The sequence below is a fragment of the Crotalus tigris genome, unplaced genomic scaffold (genome assembly GCF_016545835.1).
Source record: "Crotalus tigris isolate CLP2741 ecotype Arizona unplaced genomic scaffold, ASM1654583v1 scf7180000019068.10715455, whole genome shotgun sequence".
Classification (NCBI taxonomy): domain Eukaryota; kingdom Metazoa; phylum Chordata; class Lepidosauria; order Squamata; family Viperidae; genus Crotalus; species Crotalus tigris.
The window spans coordinates 2380715-2398621 of record NW_024097358.1 but is presented as its reverse complement, the minus strand read 5'-3'; the positions used below and the strand labels follow the sequence as shown (position 1 = coordinate 2398621).

General features: G+C 38.9%; 1 protein-coding gene across 2 annotated transcripts in view; it reads left to right on the top strand.

The window, feature by feature from the left end:
- NTRK3 (neurotrophic receptor tyrosine kinase 3) overlaps positions 1-17907 on the top strand; it is a 295014-nt gene that overhangs the window by 70884 nt on the left and 206223 nt on the right. For both annotated transcript variants that reach the window (XM_039358815.1, XM_039358816.1), the window contains exon 3: positions 3533-3604. In XM_039358815.1, the coding sequence (XP_039214749.1) occupies positions 3533-3604 (72 nt within the window). The remainder of the gene's footprint in view (positions 1-3532; positions 3605-17907) is intronic.

Sequence of the window (17907 nt, the reverse complement as noted above, 5' to 3'; positions counted from 1 at the left end):
GGTTGACCAGGTCTGTTCCTCTACACTATCAAAAGAAATCTAGTATGAATATTTGACCTGCTTACTGGGTTTAAGACCAAATGTTCTCTTCTGGGTTTGTGGTTCAATATGCACAGCTGAACTTGGATTTAGAAGTGTTTCACTGAATTTGCAAAATGTGCATTCACTTTGTTACCTCCTTTGGCCATTTTTTGAAACAAAACAGAGAGTTGAGCTTTTGCTGAGGAGGCATGTTCTCGCATCAAATAAGCCAACATGAATAGGTGAGCAATCAAATTTGGTTCTGGAGCTGCGGATCGATGACAGCTATCCAAAAGTGAAGTCTACAGATTATTGAGTCTAACTGCAACTGGGGTTAGGTGACCAAAGAAGTTAGAACCTCGGTTCATTTCATATAGCTGGTAATTCCAATAAGTCATTCTGTGGAGAATTTGTAGCTTGGATTTAGACTTGGATGCTTGGACAGAAATGCTTGCTTCTTGCAAACCAGCTGGCTTCATTGCTTTTTGGTGGACCATTGACTTGCCAATCTACCTTCAAATCACCTGCCTTGAAATGCATATGGGATTTTATAGATCACTCTAAATCAGGAAAGTCAAACTTGCAATGTCACGTGATGTGTCCTGACGTATCGCAACTTTTTTCCATTGCCGGCAATGGGGTGGGCACGATTTTGCCATGACGCATCCAGCCCACAGGCTGGAAGTTTGACACCCCTGCTTTAACTTGACAACTTTAAGATATGTGAACTACAACTCTCTGAATTCCTCAGCCAGCTGGGGAATTCTGGGAATTGAAGTCCACATGTCTTCAAATTCCCAAGGTTAGAGACCCCCATTCTAAAACATAGCTGGGAATCCATGTCCATACTGAGCATTCTGCTAAGGCTTCACCATTGTGAATTTCAGGTTTATCAATTTCAAGTTCCTACTCTGAGAACTTCCATACTAAATATATTTCAGGAATTTAAATTTGTTAAATGCCTTCTGTCAAGAAAGCAAATGCTACAGTAACTCACCTGCGTCTCACCACAAGCCAACAAAAACAACAACACCAACACCATTTTGCTAAGTTATTCTGTAGCTTAGCTCCAAGAATCAAATGTCCTCTGTAGGAATTGCCCATGGAACATTATAAGTGGCTTGTTCAGAATTTCTCTAAATTTAGTGCTGGAATTGTGATTGTGTCTCTGTGTTTCTGCTAGCGAAGGATTTTAAAAATAAAATCAAAGGAACAGATATAGTCATATTCCTATACAGAATATAGTCATATTCCTTTACAGGCTGTAGGAGGTAATTTAAGGAAATACATATGTTGAATGTATCAGTTTACAGGAGGAGAAGATAAAATGTGGTACTTGGTATCTTACAAAGCATATTCATTGTGTCAGAAACAATCAGAAATGCATTTATGGCTTACGAGACATTCTGTCAGAAAAACTTTCTTTGATAATGGCAACCTGGAAGAATGAACTTGTTTGGTAGGACAAAAAGGTGAAAATGTACAAGCCACAATGTTAAATTTAGACTTTTAGTTGGATGCTTTCTATACTTGTTGATAACAACATTAATCTTTTGATATTTGTGACTCTTTTATTTGATTGTTCTTGCTGTGATTACTTTCCCATTTTTTTTGGCCTAGTTAAAGAATTATAAAGAGATAGTACATACAGAATTCACTGTTCATTGCAAGTATTTTATTATCATATATTAGTATTATTAATTGGAAGTAGAAATCCAGTGGATAACTGAAACAGCAACGTTCAAATAAGCAAGTACTTTTTTAAAAAAAAATTGGGGGAACATATGTTATTATTCATTTAGTTTACAAAAGTACAAGCAAGTACTTTTTTAAAAAAATTGGGGAACATATGTTATTATTCATTTAGTTTACAAGGAATTGTATGCTTTCGTTAGGTATAGCTATAGCCTATATGTATAGAATATACATAGTGTGTGTATGTTTGTATCTCTAAAGAGATGATTTATAAATGAAAATACATACTTTAAGTTGTACGTTACTATAAGCCATAAGAAAATGATGGAAAAGATGGAAAGTAATACTTGAATGCTGGGCACGGACTGCTATTCATTTTCTATCAAGATGTTCGGTCACTGCATGCAATTTTTGGTTGCTTGGGAACCATCTGTTGCTCAGTGACCGAGTGTTTCCTTGGCCTGCTGAAATCCTGCTAGAGACATGGAAGTCAGGCAAAAAAAAAAGAAAAAAACAATCTGAAACATGGATTTGATTAAGATCTATAATCTGATTCAGACCTCCATATTGATTCAGAAAATTGATTGGCTTCTGATTCTGACTTCCAAACTGATTAAGGGACAAGATTTTAAATTGTTTAAATGGACGTAGAGGTCTTCGGTTTGATTCAACAGTTCAATTCACCTCATGTTGCTGAATTTAGTTTAGAAATCTGATTTAATTTAGAGAATCAACATCGTTTCCCATTTTTCCACCCCTCCATTCTCAGGTTTAATTCTTAGTAGCAGTTAATGTCTGGTACAGACTAGTGAGAGTGACTTTATGGAATGGCAGATGTCACTGTTCTAGAAACTTTCAGAATCCATACAAAGCAGGGCAAATGGCAAGGGATGCTGGGAGTTGTAACTGAACAATATCGGGGGTAACCCATGTTAGCAACTCAAGTTGTAGAACATTCTGAGGGTTAATGAACTGATGATCTGACTTTGATATAATGCTTCATTTGTTTGAGACTAAAGCTGTCAGAAAGCATTGAACTAATGCCTTAGGCAGATGAAATGCTTCATTTTGCCTTAGAAATCCTTAAAATAGCTATGCAAAGATGGCTGGTATTCTCCCCACATTTGGAATTGTGGAAATGATACACACTGAGGCTAAATTAATCATGGGACAGCTTGTTGCTATAACTTTTCCTCTGAGGGGATACCCCCCTCTCTCTTTATATATATATATAAAGTTATATCTATCTTTCTATCTTTCCCTCTCTCTTTATATATATAAAGAGAGAGGGAAAGATAGAAAGATAGATATATAGATAGGGAAAGATGGAGATAGGCAGGCAGGCAGACAGACAGACACAAAAGTGTATTATATTAAGGAAAATGCTTTAAAAATCTGTGTACCTTAGGGAGAATTGCCAAAGAGAGAGAGAGAGAGAGAGAGAGAGAGAGAGAGAGAGAGAGAGAGAGAGAGAGAGAGAGAGAGAGAGAGAGAGAGGCATGTTTGCAGAAGTGTGCACTAAATGCTTTTGAATTTTAGTGGAAAAGTTATTCAAAAAAGAAACTGAAGTTCAAATAATTATAGTTGACATATTTGCCTGCCCCAATACTGAGAAAAAAACGATCTTGACAGATTCGTTCCCCAATTGGGGGGTGGATGGGTGGGAATGTTTTAAAGGCCTCTAGATTCAGGCTGGCAGGCTAGTCTTCCAATTACCTCTTCTGATTCAATATTAACGTGAGATCTCTGAAAGCCTGACGTTCACTGATTCTTTCTTCATGGGTTGCTTTTCCTGTCCTTTTGCATCTCTTTGCAGGACAATCACGAACTCAGGGCTCCGAAGCATCCAGCCGCGGGCGTTCGATAAGAATCCTCACTTACATTACATGTAAGTAGACGCACCCCTTCGTGTCCCACGGTTACTTTTTGGAAGAGATTTCAGTTGCTTGAGATGGAGTTGGTTGAAACATGGCAAACGACAAAGCGATGAAGGCACGTTGGTCCTTTTGGCTCAAGTGAAGGCATGGGGGCTGCCTGTTGGCCATCTACATTCTAGCGTATGAAAATAATCAACTGTAGCTGTAATGGAATGGAACTGAATATAAAGGAGAGTTTCTGCTATAAAGCAGAGGCCAGATTATGAAAGCGATACATGATAAAAGGGATGAATTTCATATTTTTTTTGTAACAAAAATTAGACATGGGGTTCAGATGACAGCAGCCTTATACACTTCACATAAAACGGGTATTTTTTGGAAAAGCCAAATTTTATTTTAAGTACAATGCAAGAAAGGAGCCTCTCCCCCCCCAATGCATACACATAGTTTTCTCAGCAAGAACCTTGTTCATGATTCAATAGTCTTCATGGGAGCTAATCTGAGCATATTTTCTCCACTAGACAGTTTGGATCACTGCTGTTCTCCAATTATGGGTTGCCATCCCCAGGGGGTTGTGAGTAAACTGGGATGGGGTGGGGAGTTGAGTTGATTGGCTTTGCACAAGGAAAGTGGGAAAGAAAACTCAAGTGTGTTTCCATGGATGACTAAATCCGTGGGCCGAGCCATCTGTCAACCTCATCTGCCATTCACCAGAGCATCGTGTGGTAGAATAGCTGTAGTCTTCTGAATATCTGTAGAAAGTAAACTTATTCGTTAATTTAAATGCCCAGCCTTCTCAAATGAGGGGGAAAAGGATGGCAATAATAATAATAATAATAATAATAATAATAATAATAATAAAGTTGAAAGGGACCTTGGAGGTCATCTAGTCCAACCCCCTGCTCTATAACATTTCAGACAAATGGCTGTCCAGTCTCTTCTTAAAAACTTCCAGTGTTGGAGCAATCACCACTTCTGTAGGCAGATTGTTCCACTGGTTAATTGTTCTAACTGTCAGGAAGTTTCTCCTTAGTTCTAGGTTGCTTCTCTCCTTGATGAGTCTCCATCCATTGCTTCTTGTCCTGCCTTCAGGCACCTTGGAAAATAGCTTTACTCCCTCTTCTTTGTGGCAGCCCCTGAGATATTGGAATACTGCTATCGTGTCCCCCCTCGTCCTTCTCTTCATTAAACTAGACATACCCAATTCCAGCAGCCTTTCCTTATATGCTTTAGCCTCCAGTCCCCTGATCATCTTTGCTGCTCTTCTCTGTACTTTTTCTAGAGTCTCAACACCTTTTTTACATCATGGTGACCAAAACTGGATGCAATATTCCAAGTGTGGCCTTACCAAGGCATTGTAAAGTTGTATTAATACTTCATGTGATCTTGATAGATAAGCTAAAGGGGGACCTTAAAAGCTGACCAAGCCATTGATACTGATAAAAGTAAGCTTTAGTCAAAAGAGTAATGTGAAAGTTACATTGTATTTTAATAAATGGATGTAGGAGAAGAGCAGGCAGGGCTGGGTGGAAGAATTAAGTGAGTCATCAGCCTAAAGTTATTACACTGCCATAAATGGTGCAAACCCAACCCCTCTTGAATTCCATTGACCCTTCTCTAGTGGCATTATAGCACTGAACGTTAGTTGACAAGATTCTTGTATATAGGCTTAAGCAATAAATTTTCTTAACTGCAACTTAACCTATGGTCCTGATTCTTGGTATCTAACAGTGGTGTATTTAATTCTTACATAAACCTAATGCTATTGGGGGGGGTATGAAATTGTGGTACGTCAAAGTTAGAGGGGCCGTGGTCTACTTTATTTTCGAAGTGAGTAGAGACTGCAATAAAGCACTGTAATGAACAGAATTGTTTGGGTTTTTTTTTTTTGGTAATTTTAAACTGAAACAGATTCACCAATGAATTGTGTCACATAGAAAAGTATCCACACCCTTTCCAAATTTACAGCTTTCATAAGTAATTCTAATAGCGATCAAAGACAAACTTATGTACAACACATTCTCTCCAATTGCTCTCTGGAAACAATTTTATTTGTCCAAGTGTGGTAGTTATTTTTTTAAAAGATCATGTTATTGTTTTCAGTGGCAAATTTTAAAAATAAATGTTATAGTTTCCTTGCATTTAAATATAGCGAATTCAGGGAGAAGCTGTATAAGAAAAAAAAATTAAGCAGACTTCGTAGGAAAATGAACACATTCCTTTTTATGTTTATTCATTCTTCTTTGCCAAAATTGTGCATGTGGACACACAAACAATAATATAACATTCAGGCTTAGGACAATAAAAAAACACTTTTGCATTAAGTGCTAATCCAAACAAGAGACATCTGCTTCACCCCATGTAAAGATAGAAACAGAGAGAAAATATACACTGACAGTACAGATAATCCTTGACTTACAACAGTTCATTTAGTGACCGTTCAAAGTTGTTGTTAATTGCGAAGTCGTGTCCGACCCATCGCGACCCCATGGACAATGTTCCTCAGGTCTTCCTGTCCTCTACCATCTTCTGGAGTCCATTTAAGTTCACGCCTCCTGCTTCAGTGACTCCATCCAGCCATCTCATTCTCTGTCGTCCCCTTCTTCTCTTGCCCTCCATCTTTCCCAGCATTAGGATCTTCTCCAGTGAGTCCTTCCTTCTCATTAGGTGGCCAAAGTATTTGAGTTTCAACTTCAGGATCTGGCCTTCTAAAGTGCAGTCGGGGTTGATCTCTTCTAGGACTGACCGGTTTGATGGTCTTGCAGTCCAGGAGACTCGCAGGAATCTTCCCCAGCACCATAGTTCGAAGGCCTCAATTCTTTGGTGCTCAACCTTTCTTGTGGTCCAACTTTCGCAGCCATACCTTGCAACTGGGAAAAGCATGGCCAGGACTATATGTACTTTTGTTGGCAGGGTGATGTCTCTGCTTTTTAGTATGCCGTCTAGATTGGCCATAGCTTTCCTCCCCAGGAGTGTCTTTTAATTTCTTGGCTGCACACTATGAATAGGAAGGGGGTAATGTGAGACTAGACTGAAGCTGTCATACTTAAAGATGATTGAGGAAAACTGAAATATTTCACACTCTGCATTCTAGATAGCTGCTCTCAACATAGTTGAGGTCAGGGAAATTCTACCTGCTGACTAAACAGCAACCTTACGTTTTTGAGCATCTTCTACACAGTTTGAAATTTTAACCTTGGTTTCTCCAATCACATTTTCTTAATCAAAATACTTAGACAATTGCTGCTTTTGAAGCTAAAAAAAAAAAGGCAGAGTGTCAAGAAACATTGACTAAAGAAGCAAATGAAACAGTCCAATTTTCATGACATTTCAAGGGAAATTACAATAACAATCACAGGATCAAATTGGACTTCTTGCCCAACATGTCTGAAAACTGTTCCTTTTTCAGGGACAGTGTTTGCTGTTTAGTGTTTGTTTGGTGTTTTTTTTAAATGATAGTGTCTTGATGTTTGCCTTTGCCAAAGCAGTTAAATTGGATTATTGTGACCTACATCACGGTTGGCATTTTTGAGCAGTTTTTTTAAAAAAAAGTAGTCCAGGGCTACAGTAGATTGGGAAATGATATAAGAACATTGAAATAGAATTCTGACAATAGCTAGCTGAAGAGGAATTTGTTGCGAATGTTAGCAATAGCCCTTAGACTTATATATTGCTTCATAGTGCTTTAAAGCCCTCTCTAAGCAATTTACAGAGTCAGCCTCTTGCCCCCAACAATCTGGCTCCTCATTGTACCAACCTCGGAAGAATGGAAGGCTGAGTCAACCTTGAGCCAGTCAGGATCAAACTGCTGGCAGTGGGCAGAATCAGCCAGCAATATTGCATTCTAACCATTGCGCCATCACGGCTCTTTAGATATTAATCTTAAAAGTATAAACTGAGAATTTTGCCATTTCTATATAAAGATTTTTTGCTGTGGATTTTAGCTTTTAATTCCCTCTCTGGTACTTATCAATTTCAGATGAACAACCCTGCCAAATATTTATCCAAATTCAATTTGAATGCACCCAGCTGGTTGTTGGTCATTAATCGCAGTGTCAAATTCTTCTTACTGTTAAGATTCCCCCCCCCAACATTCAATCCAAAATCTATTTTCTTGTCATTGAAAATCATTATTGTAGGGATGACATTCTGAGATAATATATAGCAATAGCAACAAGACCTACATACCACTTCATAGTGCTTTACAGCCCTCTCTAAGCAGTTCACCTTGCCCCCAAATAATCTGGGTCCTCATTTTACCCACCTCGGAAGGATGGAAGGCTGAGTCAACCTTGATCCAACTGCCGAACTGCAGTTAGCCGACAGAATTAGCCTGCAGTGCTGCTTTCTAACCACTGCGGTCTCCATGGCTCTTATATATAAGTTACAGCATTCTTTTGTATGGATAATTGAAGGCTGAGTTCACACAACAAAGTTATTTTGTTTGTTGAATTAACCAATGTTGGAGTCTGCAGAATATATTCAATTAACAGCTAACGACATATTGTTGCCCAATATATTAAGCTACAAAAAAGCCTGACCAAGAACTAACTGAACTTAGCCTATGATATAAATACAGCTGCTGGGTTTTTCACTAACCTAATTAAATTGAAGAGCATTATAGTAGCATATCTTCCTTCAAATACAGTTTTTGGGGAAAGAGCCTCAGATAGCTTAGATTTCCTATGATTGTTTTAAAACCAGCCTTTTTACTTTCATACTGGACATATATTGGCATTCACGCCGTGTCTCTAAACTAGCATATGTGCTGTTTATTCAAACACACCCACCCACTTTTTCTTTACTGGCAAGTGTCAAGGGAGGTTTAGCTTAGCAACATCTAATTGTGTGTATGTATGCAGTTTCTAGTGTGCATTTCACCTGTGTGCACTTTGTAGAATGTGGCTTTTTAAGTATGGCTTTATTGTTTTTACACTTGGCCTGAATTAGAGCAGTTGCCGACAAACATCCGTTCAGCTTAAGTGCTGGTGCAGTTTGAAATGTGGATGTTCTTTGACTTCTGGGAATTAAGTGACCCATAATTCCCTTGACCTGTGTGGGCATTTGAGGACAATTGGTGTGTGAAGAAAGTTGTTCCACTTAACCAGGCTTTTATAATGGCACCGCCTCTGAACAGCATTTCTCAGCTGGAGTCTCTAAAAGGCTTTGAGAATTGCAGATTTTGCCCAGAGAGAACAGGCAGGTGTTTATATCTGACCCATATTCAGCAAACGTTATGCAGCGGCTGATAACCATGTGGGACTGAAAAACCTGTGGAGGCTTGGAACGAGCCATCTATCACTAATAAAGGGCTGAAGAAGGAGCTTCTTGGCTAGGAAGCGAAACGTCTTCAAAAAAAAACAAGAAAGTCCAGTTGCCTCTTGAAAAAGCACCTTTGGACCTGGATGACTGAGAATCTCTATAGACACTAATAAAAGAGAATATTGGGAGTCAGGGTGGAAATGAGAGGGTCCTTGATGCTCTCCGAGCTTGCTTGTTTTCTTGCAGATGTTTCATTACCCAAACTAGGTAACATCATCAGGGCTTGTAAAGAATCTTTTTCTTCCCTTTCCTTTTTGGCTGGTTGATTGTCTCTTTTGCATAGTTTATAGCAGTGGTGGCGAACCTATGGCACGGGTGCCAGAGGCGGCACTCAGAGCCCTCTCTGTGGGCACGCGTGCCATTGCCCGAGTCCTAGGCCTTCAGCTGGGTTTTATAAAACCTTTTCACTTTAGGCCTCCACCACCATGTACAAAAAAAAAAGGTTCAATCAATCCGTCAATTTCAACTTCTTGCGGAAAAAAAAGATCTTGCAAAGTTGGAATTGATTGATTGAACTTTTTAGTCCCACCCAGTCTGCTGTTACCACCGCAGCCATGCCCACCCAATGGGCTGCACCCACCCAATGGGCCACACCCACCCAATGGGCCACCCTCACCCAGCACCCGATGATGCATAAGTGGGTTTTGGGTTGCAATTTGGACACTCAGTGTCTAAAAGGTTCACCATCACTGGTTTATAGATATTGTTAATGTCTATGTGTCTATCAGTTGCTGATTTGTCAGAGTTCTGGGCTTCTAGACAATTCATTTTGTGCCCTGGTGGAGCTGATAGCCCCTGGGGTACCAACATAGGCTTCTCTCCAAAAGGGCTATGCCAACAGTGAAAGGTAAGTATCTTGTTTCCTTCTGGAGTTGTCTCTTATTTCTTATATTGGGTATCTTAAAAAAGAAAGCCATGATATTTATTATATTAAGCTAATTAATAGAAGAAACCATTATATATGTACAACAACGTTAATCTAAGATCAAGCTGCTCACGGACTAAGATCCAGCTCCAATGCTTCTTAAATCAGAAGTCTTCTACATTTAAAAAGAGTTAAGTGTAGTTTTCCATCTGCTCTGCTGGAAGACAGATTTACTGGAACCTCTCAAAAGATTGTAACTGCTTGGGGCAATTGGATGGGTTTCGTTATATTGCAATTTTTAGTTGGATCTTTGCAGTGTGCATACTATTCCCATTTTAGCAAACTTTCAAAATCTCCTAGATAAATTATTCCTCGTGGATTTACTTGTGGACCAGCAGCTTCCTGCTATTTATAAACTAGCAAATGTTTCTTTGGTAGCATATAGAGAACAGCAAAACATAATAAGGGGTTGCAAGCTAAATTGGTAAACTCTCTCCCTCCCTCCAGTTGTACTCCATAATCTCTTTTCACTTTCATGTTACTGCTTGTTTTATTATATATTGTACTAATGTCTGGTGGACCTTCTGTTCTTGTGGGCTATTTTAAGTTTCTGGCCTTTGGCTGTAATAAAGAATTTATTCAGTATAAGTTCAACATTTATAATTTAAAAATATACCACTTATAAAAGTTGCAGGATTACTATTGTTTGAATAGATGCTACCCTTTCTTGTTTTAAGAAGGCGGTTGATAACTTATGGCCACCTCTGATCTGCATTGCTGCAAACCAAAAAGTTCCATGTCATGTTGAGCTGCAAAACATATGAAGATAAGTAATAGCATAATTAAACACACACACACACACTCCATCTCCCATCTTGACTTATATTTCTCACATACATACTGTATAAACCCTCCCTTGATAAATGATGTGGGTCCATCAGCTTTACAATTTTGAATCTCTGCTTCCAAATGTTTCATGTGGTCTTCACCTTTTCAAGGACAATGCCCCCAATTTAAGCTCTCTGGACACCAATTTCTTGTAGACCTTGATTTGTGTTTTTAGATTCCTTTAATCTGATAAAGAGAGAAGGCACTGCTGCAAAACAAACATCACTCTTAAATGATGAAAAATAATTGGAAATGATAAAAAGGGTCTTGAGATATTACAAGGAAGGATGGAGAACAGCCCTATCAATGTGCCTTCTGATGTGTGGACTACACTCATAATGGCAAGACTTTTATGCAAGTAGACATAACTGTCTTTTAAGGTTCAAAAGGTGCCAATTCTCCTGTAGGAATTAGGAACCCCACTTTGAAGGTCAAAACGTGTTGACTTTGCATGAAATAATATACCATGAAATAACAAGGAAAGAGACATGGAGAGTAAGCATTATATATATATATATATATATATATATATATATATATATATATATATATATAATGTTTCTAATTTATATATATATATATATAAATTAGAAACATCCTAAGATGACATCAAATCATAAAATCCTTCAGACAAAGTAGACTTCAACTTCTACGATGTCTCCACAAGATCACTAATAGTAGTATCAAAGGAAAAGTCTTCATCAGGGTCCAGTCCAAGCTGGGAATAAACAACATGGTGACTGCTTTAGAAAGAAAGTTGTAGTTTATTGAAGAGGAGAGCCAGACAGAAAGATGGCTCTGGAAGAAAAGAGAGAGCACATGTAGTAAGGAGTGGGTTTTTATACCTTCTTGGGCTTTTGTTTGGAGTTGTTCCTGTGAATGAACTTTGACCTGAGTCTGAGTGTGCCTTTCTGGTATTCTGATGGTGGTGGGTTAATGCTATTATGTCCTGTCTTAGAGTTTGGGTGGGGTATGTAAATTTTAGGGGTCTTTGTCTTCCTAATCTCATCAGCTTCTAGCTTCCTGGCCCCAACCTTCCTGAATGGATTATTACATCTGCATTTCTAAAAGCTGGTTTTTGCTGAGTTGTCTGGCTGGGTGTGTGTATGTGGAGAACTTAGGGTTAGGGTTAGCCTTTTTAAAGATCTTCTCCATTATTCCTTTGGGGAAATATATTCTGCCTTTTTAATATTCCCAAAAATATTTCTTTTCTATGGATTGTTCCCACAGTAGATGCCTGCCCATCTAAAGGACATCACATTGAGGAAGGCGATATGGAGATTTGATAGGAACATTAACTTGTATCTCATGTAGGCTTAGGCAGGATTTTAATATGCTGTATCTGCTACGCGACTGTGTTTCATTAGATGTGTAACATTTTAATAGGAAACTATAAGGATATATCCGCCCTTTACTAAACGCACACACACCACACCTGTGTCTCCATGTGTATGTGTGTGATGTTAAAAATCATACATCAAGCATACACATCTGTGCATGTGTGATGTTAAAAGCTAAATCAGAGAATTATGCAGCACAACCCAGATCAGGTGGGAATATTGAGAATCCCATTAACACTTCTCCACGTCAAAGACAGGAATAAAATGTGCCTCTTGCCTTGTCAATCTGGCTGTATCAGCAGCATTCTCTGTGAACAGGATCTGCCAGCAGTGATTTCAGAAGAATGTATGATGCTAGACCACATCAGCTTATTTCTTCAGTGTGCTGGCGCATAAAGATATAAAAAAACAAACAAACAGACACCAGAATCTATAGAGAGAGGAAATTGTTACGAGGGTGTAAAGCTTCACAATGGTGATGCACTCAAAAGTAACTTGATCCCATCCGCTTTTCAGATCAAGTGCCTTGAATTATTTCAAAGAGATTTGAGATTCAGAAGACTTTCTCTAGTTACAGAATTTCAAATGTGACTTTCCTTTTACAGTACATAAGTAGAGAACTCTGGTGTGATGGGTTGTGGGTTTGTTTTTTTTTTTTTTTTTAGATATAAGTAGTTGTTCAATGAATTTGGCTACTCCCACAAAGCCTGCTTATCACAAAAACTTGGAGGAGAGCTGCTCTGTTCTCGGGGTCTTATTTTTCTGTTAGAGGTTGTTTAAGCAGGTTGCCTTAGAGAGGAATAAAGGAACTCAGCTTTATTTGACAGAGGTGTGTTTTATCTTTTAACCTTTTATCCTTCTGTAACACTCAGTTAATTTATCTGACCCTGTTGGTATCTATGATCAGTCTAGTTAGACCATTTCAATCCTTTCATTCTCCTCTTTCATTTCTTTTTCATTCTTTTCATTCTCTGCACTTCTCGCCCCCTAAAAAAAAAAAAAAAAAAATGAACCTCTCAAATCCCATTTTTCCCTGCAGCTTGTTGCTTCTGCCTCTTGTATGGGGGAAGTGAGTTGTTTTTAATTGCATGATTGGGTCTGAGATGCAGATCTCTGTTTTTGTTTCTTTATTATACTACCCTGCTTCTCCCTCTCTAATCAGTTCAGCTGGTAATAAAATGTACTGAAAAGCCACATTACCTCATCTATAAATGATATGCAAGCCATAAAATAAAAATCTCAATTCCCATCAGTATAAATTCCAGGTACTGATCTTAAGCATACAGATTCTAACTTGGAGAAAGTTTGAATGTAGAAAATAACTTTTCGCCTTCTTTAAAACTCAAGTGGCATCAGTCTGAATTTCCTTCAGAATATTGCTTATCCTATTGTGAGTTAATCTGTTTACGGAGGTACCTTCAGTTCTTTTGTGAAATGTGGTATATAAATTAAGGATGGATGGATGGATGGATGGATGGATGGATGGATGATACAGTAGATAAATAAATAATGATGGACAAATTAGATCTCTCAAATACGAGTTTATAGTATACATTGCAGAACATTTCTTTATTTCATAGTAGATATAAATGTGGAATTGGGACAAAACACATACTTCAACTTTTTTTAAAAAAATGTGGATATGCAGATGGTGATTTTTAGATACATACAGTAGTAAACAACTTTTAAAACAACTTTTAATCCTTTCTTCGTTAGTTCAGGACAATTTCCTCACTGGCTCTTTGCTGGAAAATTTGGAGACTGCCAATCCTGCTATTCACACTTTACAAGAGTCTTTAGTCAGAGGCGTCTTTAAAATATGTATTGCCATTATAAAACCTCAGAAGCCTCTATTTCAGGGGTCTTCAAACTTGGACCCTTTTATGACTTGTGGATTTCAACTCCCAGAATTCCTCAGCCAGGTACATTGGCTGAGGAATTCTGGAAGTTGAAGTCCACAAGTCATAAAAGGGCCATGTTTGAAGACCCTGGTCTATATCCCTGATATTTTCGTGCAATTTTGTCTCTTTCCCTCTTAAAGCAGCTGTAAGTGTTCTCATGCTTTCCATTTTATAACTTACAGTTAAGTCTTTCTTTATCATATTTTAAATTGGCTTGAATCCAACCTTGTTGCATTCAGCTCTTGAATCTCTTATTGAATCAAATGTAAACATCTTAGAATATAGATTTTTGAATTAAAACTTGGCGGATTCACACAACTTAGGCACCATCCACAGGGGAAACAAAGAGATTGGCAATTACTGCATTTTCTCCTGTGGTGCAGTGTCATTTTTCTGCACAGCGCGTTCCCGAACATTTTCTCTGCATTTTTTTTTCTCCCCTTCAACATTCAGTTTTGGGGAAAATAAAGGATTTCTGAGTTTTGTCTTTTTTTCAAAGGAGAAGGAATTTTTGGAGAATTCATGGGCCAAACACAAGATTTTTTTTGTGTTTCTCTTAATTAGGCAGCAACTAGACAGGCTCCTATCACAGACTCCTCCTTTATTTCACCAGGAGCTTGCAATATCCTGGGTTTTCCATGCTTCAATTACACCCCAAGGGAATTTTTCTATTTCCCCCCCCCCAGATCAGGAGCTAGCTGCCATTTTTTTTTCAGTCACCCAGCTGGTCATACTGAATGCTCCCCTGATGTTGTGTTGCAAAAAAAAATTGGTTTTGAATGAGTGGGAGAAATTTCAAACCCCAGAAACAGGAGAGTCGTCATTGGAATGAACTGATGTTAGGGTGTTCTGCTGATTAATTAAATTAACTTTATTAATTAATTTAATTGGCTCATCAAACCCTGCTGAGAAGACCCATAAAGTCACTTTAGAGAAGAAGTCCCTTTTTTTTACGAGCAAAACTGGCAGAGTATGAAAGAAGAAAAAAGAGAGAGAGAAAATAACAGGAGAGCAAAGGCTGAGACAATTGAAATGTAAGGATTAAAAGTAAATAGTTAGCTTAACATTTAAAGACATAATTCTCAGCAGGAAAAGAAGGCATGGGAAGAAAAAGAAGCTGAACAGGGCCCTGCAAAGAACTGAAAGGCTGAAAATAGAGACACGGGATAAAATTAATTGGCATTTCCGCCAACTCCTCTCCTTTCCTTCCCCTGACATTGGATCAGATGTGATATTGAGACGTTCCCAATTATTTTGCTTGGATGAGTTTTGCAACCCTGATGATGATAATTATTCTTAAAGGTCAACAGCCCCCATGTGAATCTGACTTCTGTTCTCTGGTGTAATCACTTATTGAATTGAAATTTATTTGGCATGGGCCAGCAGGTGAGTTTTGCTAAGAATTTACTCAGTGGTTTTTTCCCCTCCCCTCTTTCTTACTGTCTCTCTAACAACACTGCAACGAGGTCTTCATCTACCCTAGATCTAAAAGGAGGCACCAAGGTAGACTAGACTGTGACACCAAGGAGCTGAATCTAGGCAGCATTTCTTTGAAAATATAAGCTTCACCCAGAAAAATTGCTACAAAATGTTTTGCAAAAGATTTACAACTCTATCACTAATTTCTCATATAGGCAAATCATGCAGTAACAAAAGTTGGAAATTCCAGTGAACAGAACATCATCTTACCACACGAGGTGGGCATGTAGAAAAAAAAACAAAACCAAAGTGCTGGAAAGATCCCAGAAAAAAGCAAGCAACACCACCGTTTAATGAGATACATATGTTCATGCCAGGGACAATAACGGTTGCCCAATATTGGAAGAAAGATACAGTTCTGTCAATACCTGATTGGGAAGTACAACTCGGAGAAGATGCAGCAGTGGCAAAATCCAGAGAATTTGAATTCGGAATTCAGAAGAGAAGTTTAACCAAATTTAAAGCAAGAGTAATTCTCATCAAGAATGAAGGCAAATATACACGTCCCAGGTTAATGTTGCAAGAACCAATCTGGATCGCTCACTGGAACCAGAGGTTTAACTCTTCTGAGCTTCTGGACTCGTGCTGGAGCCCAACCTCAGGGAAGTTGCCTGAGGATGAACTCCAGCATGAATCCAAAATCTCAGAAGACTAAATCTCCTCCTCCTCCTCCCTTCTAGTACTGATGATGTTCCCTAGTTGGGTCATGAAACATCTGAAGAAAACAACCCAGCTCAGAGAGCACCAAGGACCCCACAGTTGTCCTCCTCCTCCTCCTCCTCCTCCTCTTCCTCTTCTTCCTCCTCCTCTCCTCCTCCACCTCCTCCTCCTCCCCTCCTCCTCTTCCTCCTCCTCCCCTTCTCCTCTTCCTCCCCCTCCTCTCCTCCTCCTCCCCTCCTCCTCCTCTTCCTCCCCCCCTTCTCCTCCTCCCCTCCCCCCCTCCTCCTCCTCCTGATACAAAGTCCTGGTTCTTTCTCTTCTGGCATCCTCAACCCTTGTTAACCCAAGAGCTTTCTTTTTGTCTCTTCCTTGAACCCTTTGTGTATCATGGGAGAATTTGGAACGATGGGAACTGTTTGCGTTACAACTCCCCATCTGCTTCAAGCCCAGGGAAAGAGGCAATTGAAAAAAAGCAAAGGAAGCCTATTAAACTCCACTCCTTGAGCTGGCACTAGAGGCTGGCACCTTCTGGCCCCAATCAGCACAAATCTCCCGTACAATTGCTGTGCACTGAAGCAGGAAAAAGTCTGGTATATAGTTGTATTCCAGAACGGATAGATCTAAATTTATCCTGGCCTAGGTGGAGGAGGAGGAGGCTGCAGGGAGAGGCTCAGATGACAATCTCTGCTCAGACAGCCTGTCTGTCAAGGCGCAGAACTACTGAATCAAGTTTGCTTGATGGATTTGACCACTGGGTTACATTTCTGAACAGTGGTTGGTCCACCCTTGAATGTGAGTCACTTAATTGTTGCCAGCGGCATGTGTGCATTCCATGCCCTCCAAAGAACCTTTACAGAGCACCACTTTAGGGTCCCTCTTTTACAAAGCACACAAAGCACCTTTTTATCTCACGTGGGCAAATTTTAACGGCAAGTGTCACACTTGCCCTTTGAGTGGTGTGCGGAGAGTGTACTTGAAAAGAGTGGGCGAGGTCAGAAGGAAGCAAAATAAATACAAATAATAGAATTGCTGTCCATTGGTTTAATATTTTCCCCTGTCTTCCCCAACGCTTTCTTGTTTTTATAACAAGACAATACAAAGAATAAGATACAAAAGTAAACAATGGCGAAGCAATGAAATACTTAACAACAATTAATAAATGATCCAATAACAAAACAACAGAACCATGAAGTAAAAGAGAAAAAATGCATACTGCTAAATTAAAAAAACAGAAAAATTAAAAAGCACAAGTACTCGTTCACTCTTTTTTTCTCTCTTCCGTCCTCCTCTCTCCTTTCTCTCTCTCATACTAAACATTTTACACACATGCACACAAACACATATAAACATGTAGACATCACTAGTTTACAAAACACCTTATAATAATGAGGGAGAGGAGGTTAGTATTTGTCCTAATTTCTCTTGCCTTATTTTATTTTTTTTTAAATCTGGGAAGACTATGGGATGGCCTGCAGCTAAAGCTTTAAGAAGACACAGACGTTACCAGAATTTCAGGTTGTGTACTGCACACTTACCTGAATTTAATTCTTTAAATTTATAAGAAACCCAACTCTATTATGACACAGGGCAGTATGACATATACAAAATTTAAATAAAATAATCTACATCATGATAGATAGATAGATAGATAGATAGATAGATAGATAGATAGATAGATAGATAGATAGATAGATAGACGGACAGATGATGGATGGATGGATGGATGGATGGATGGTAGGTAGGTAGATAGATAGATAGATAGATAGATAGATAGATAGATAGATAGATAAGCAGGCAGGCAGGCAGGCAGGGATGGATGGATGGTTGGGAGGTAGACAGACAGACAGACAGACCGACAG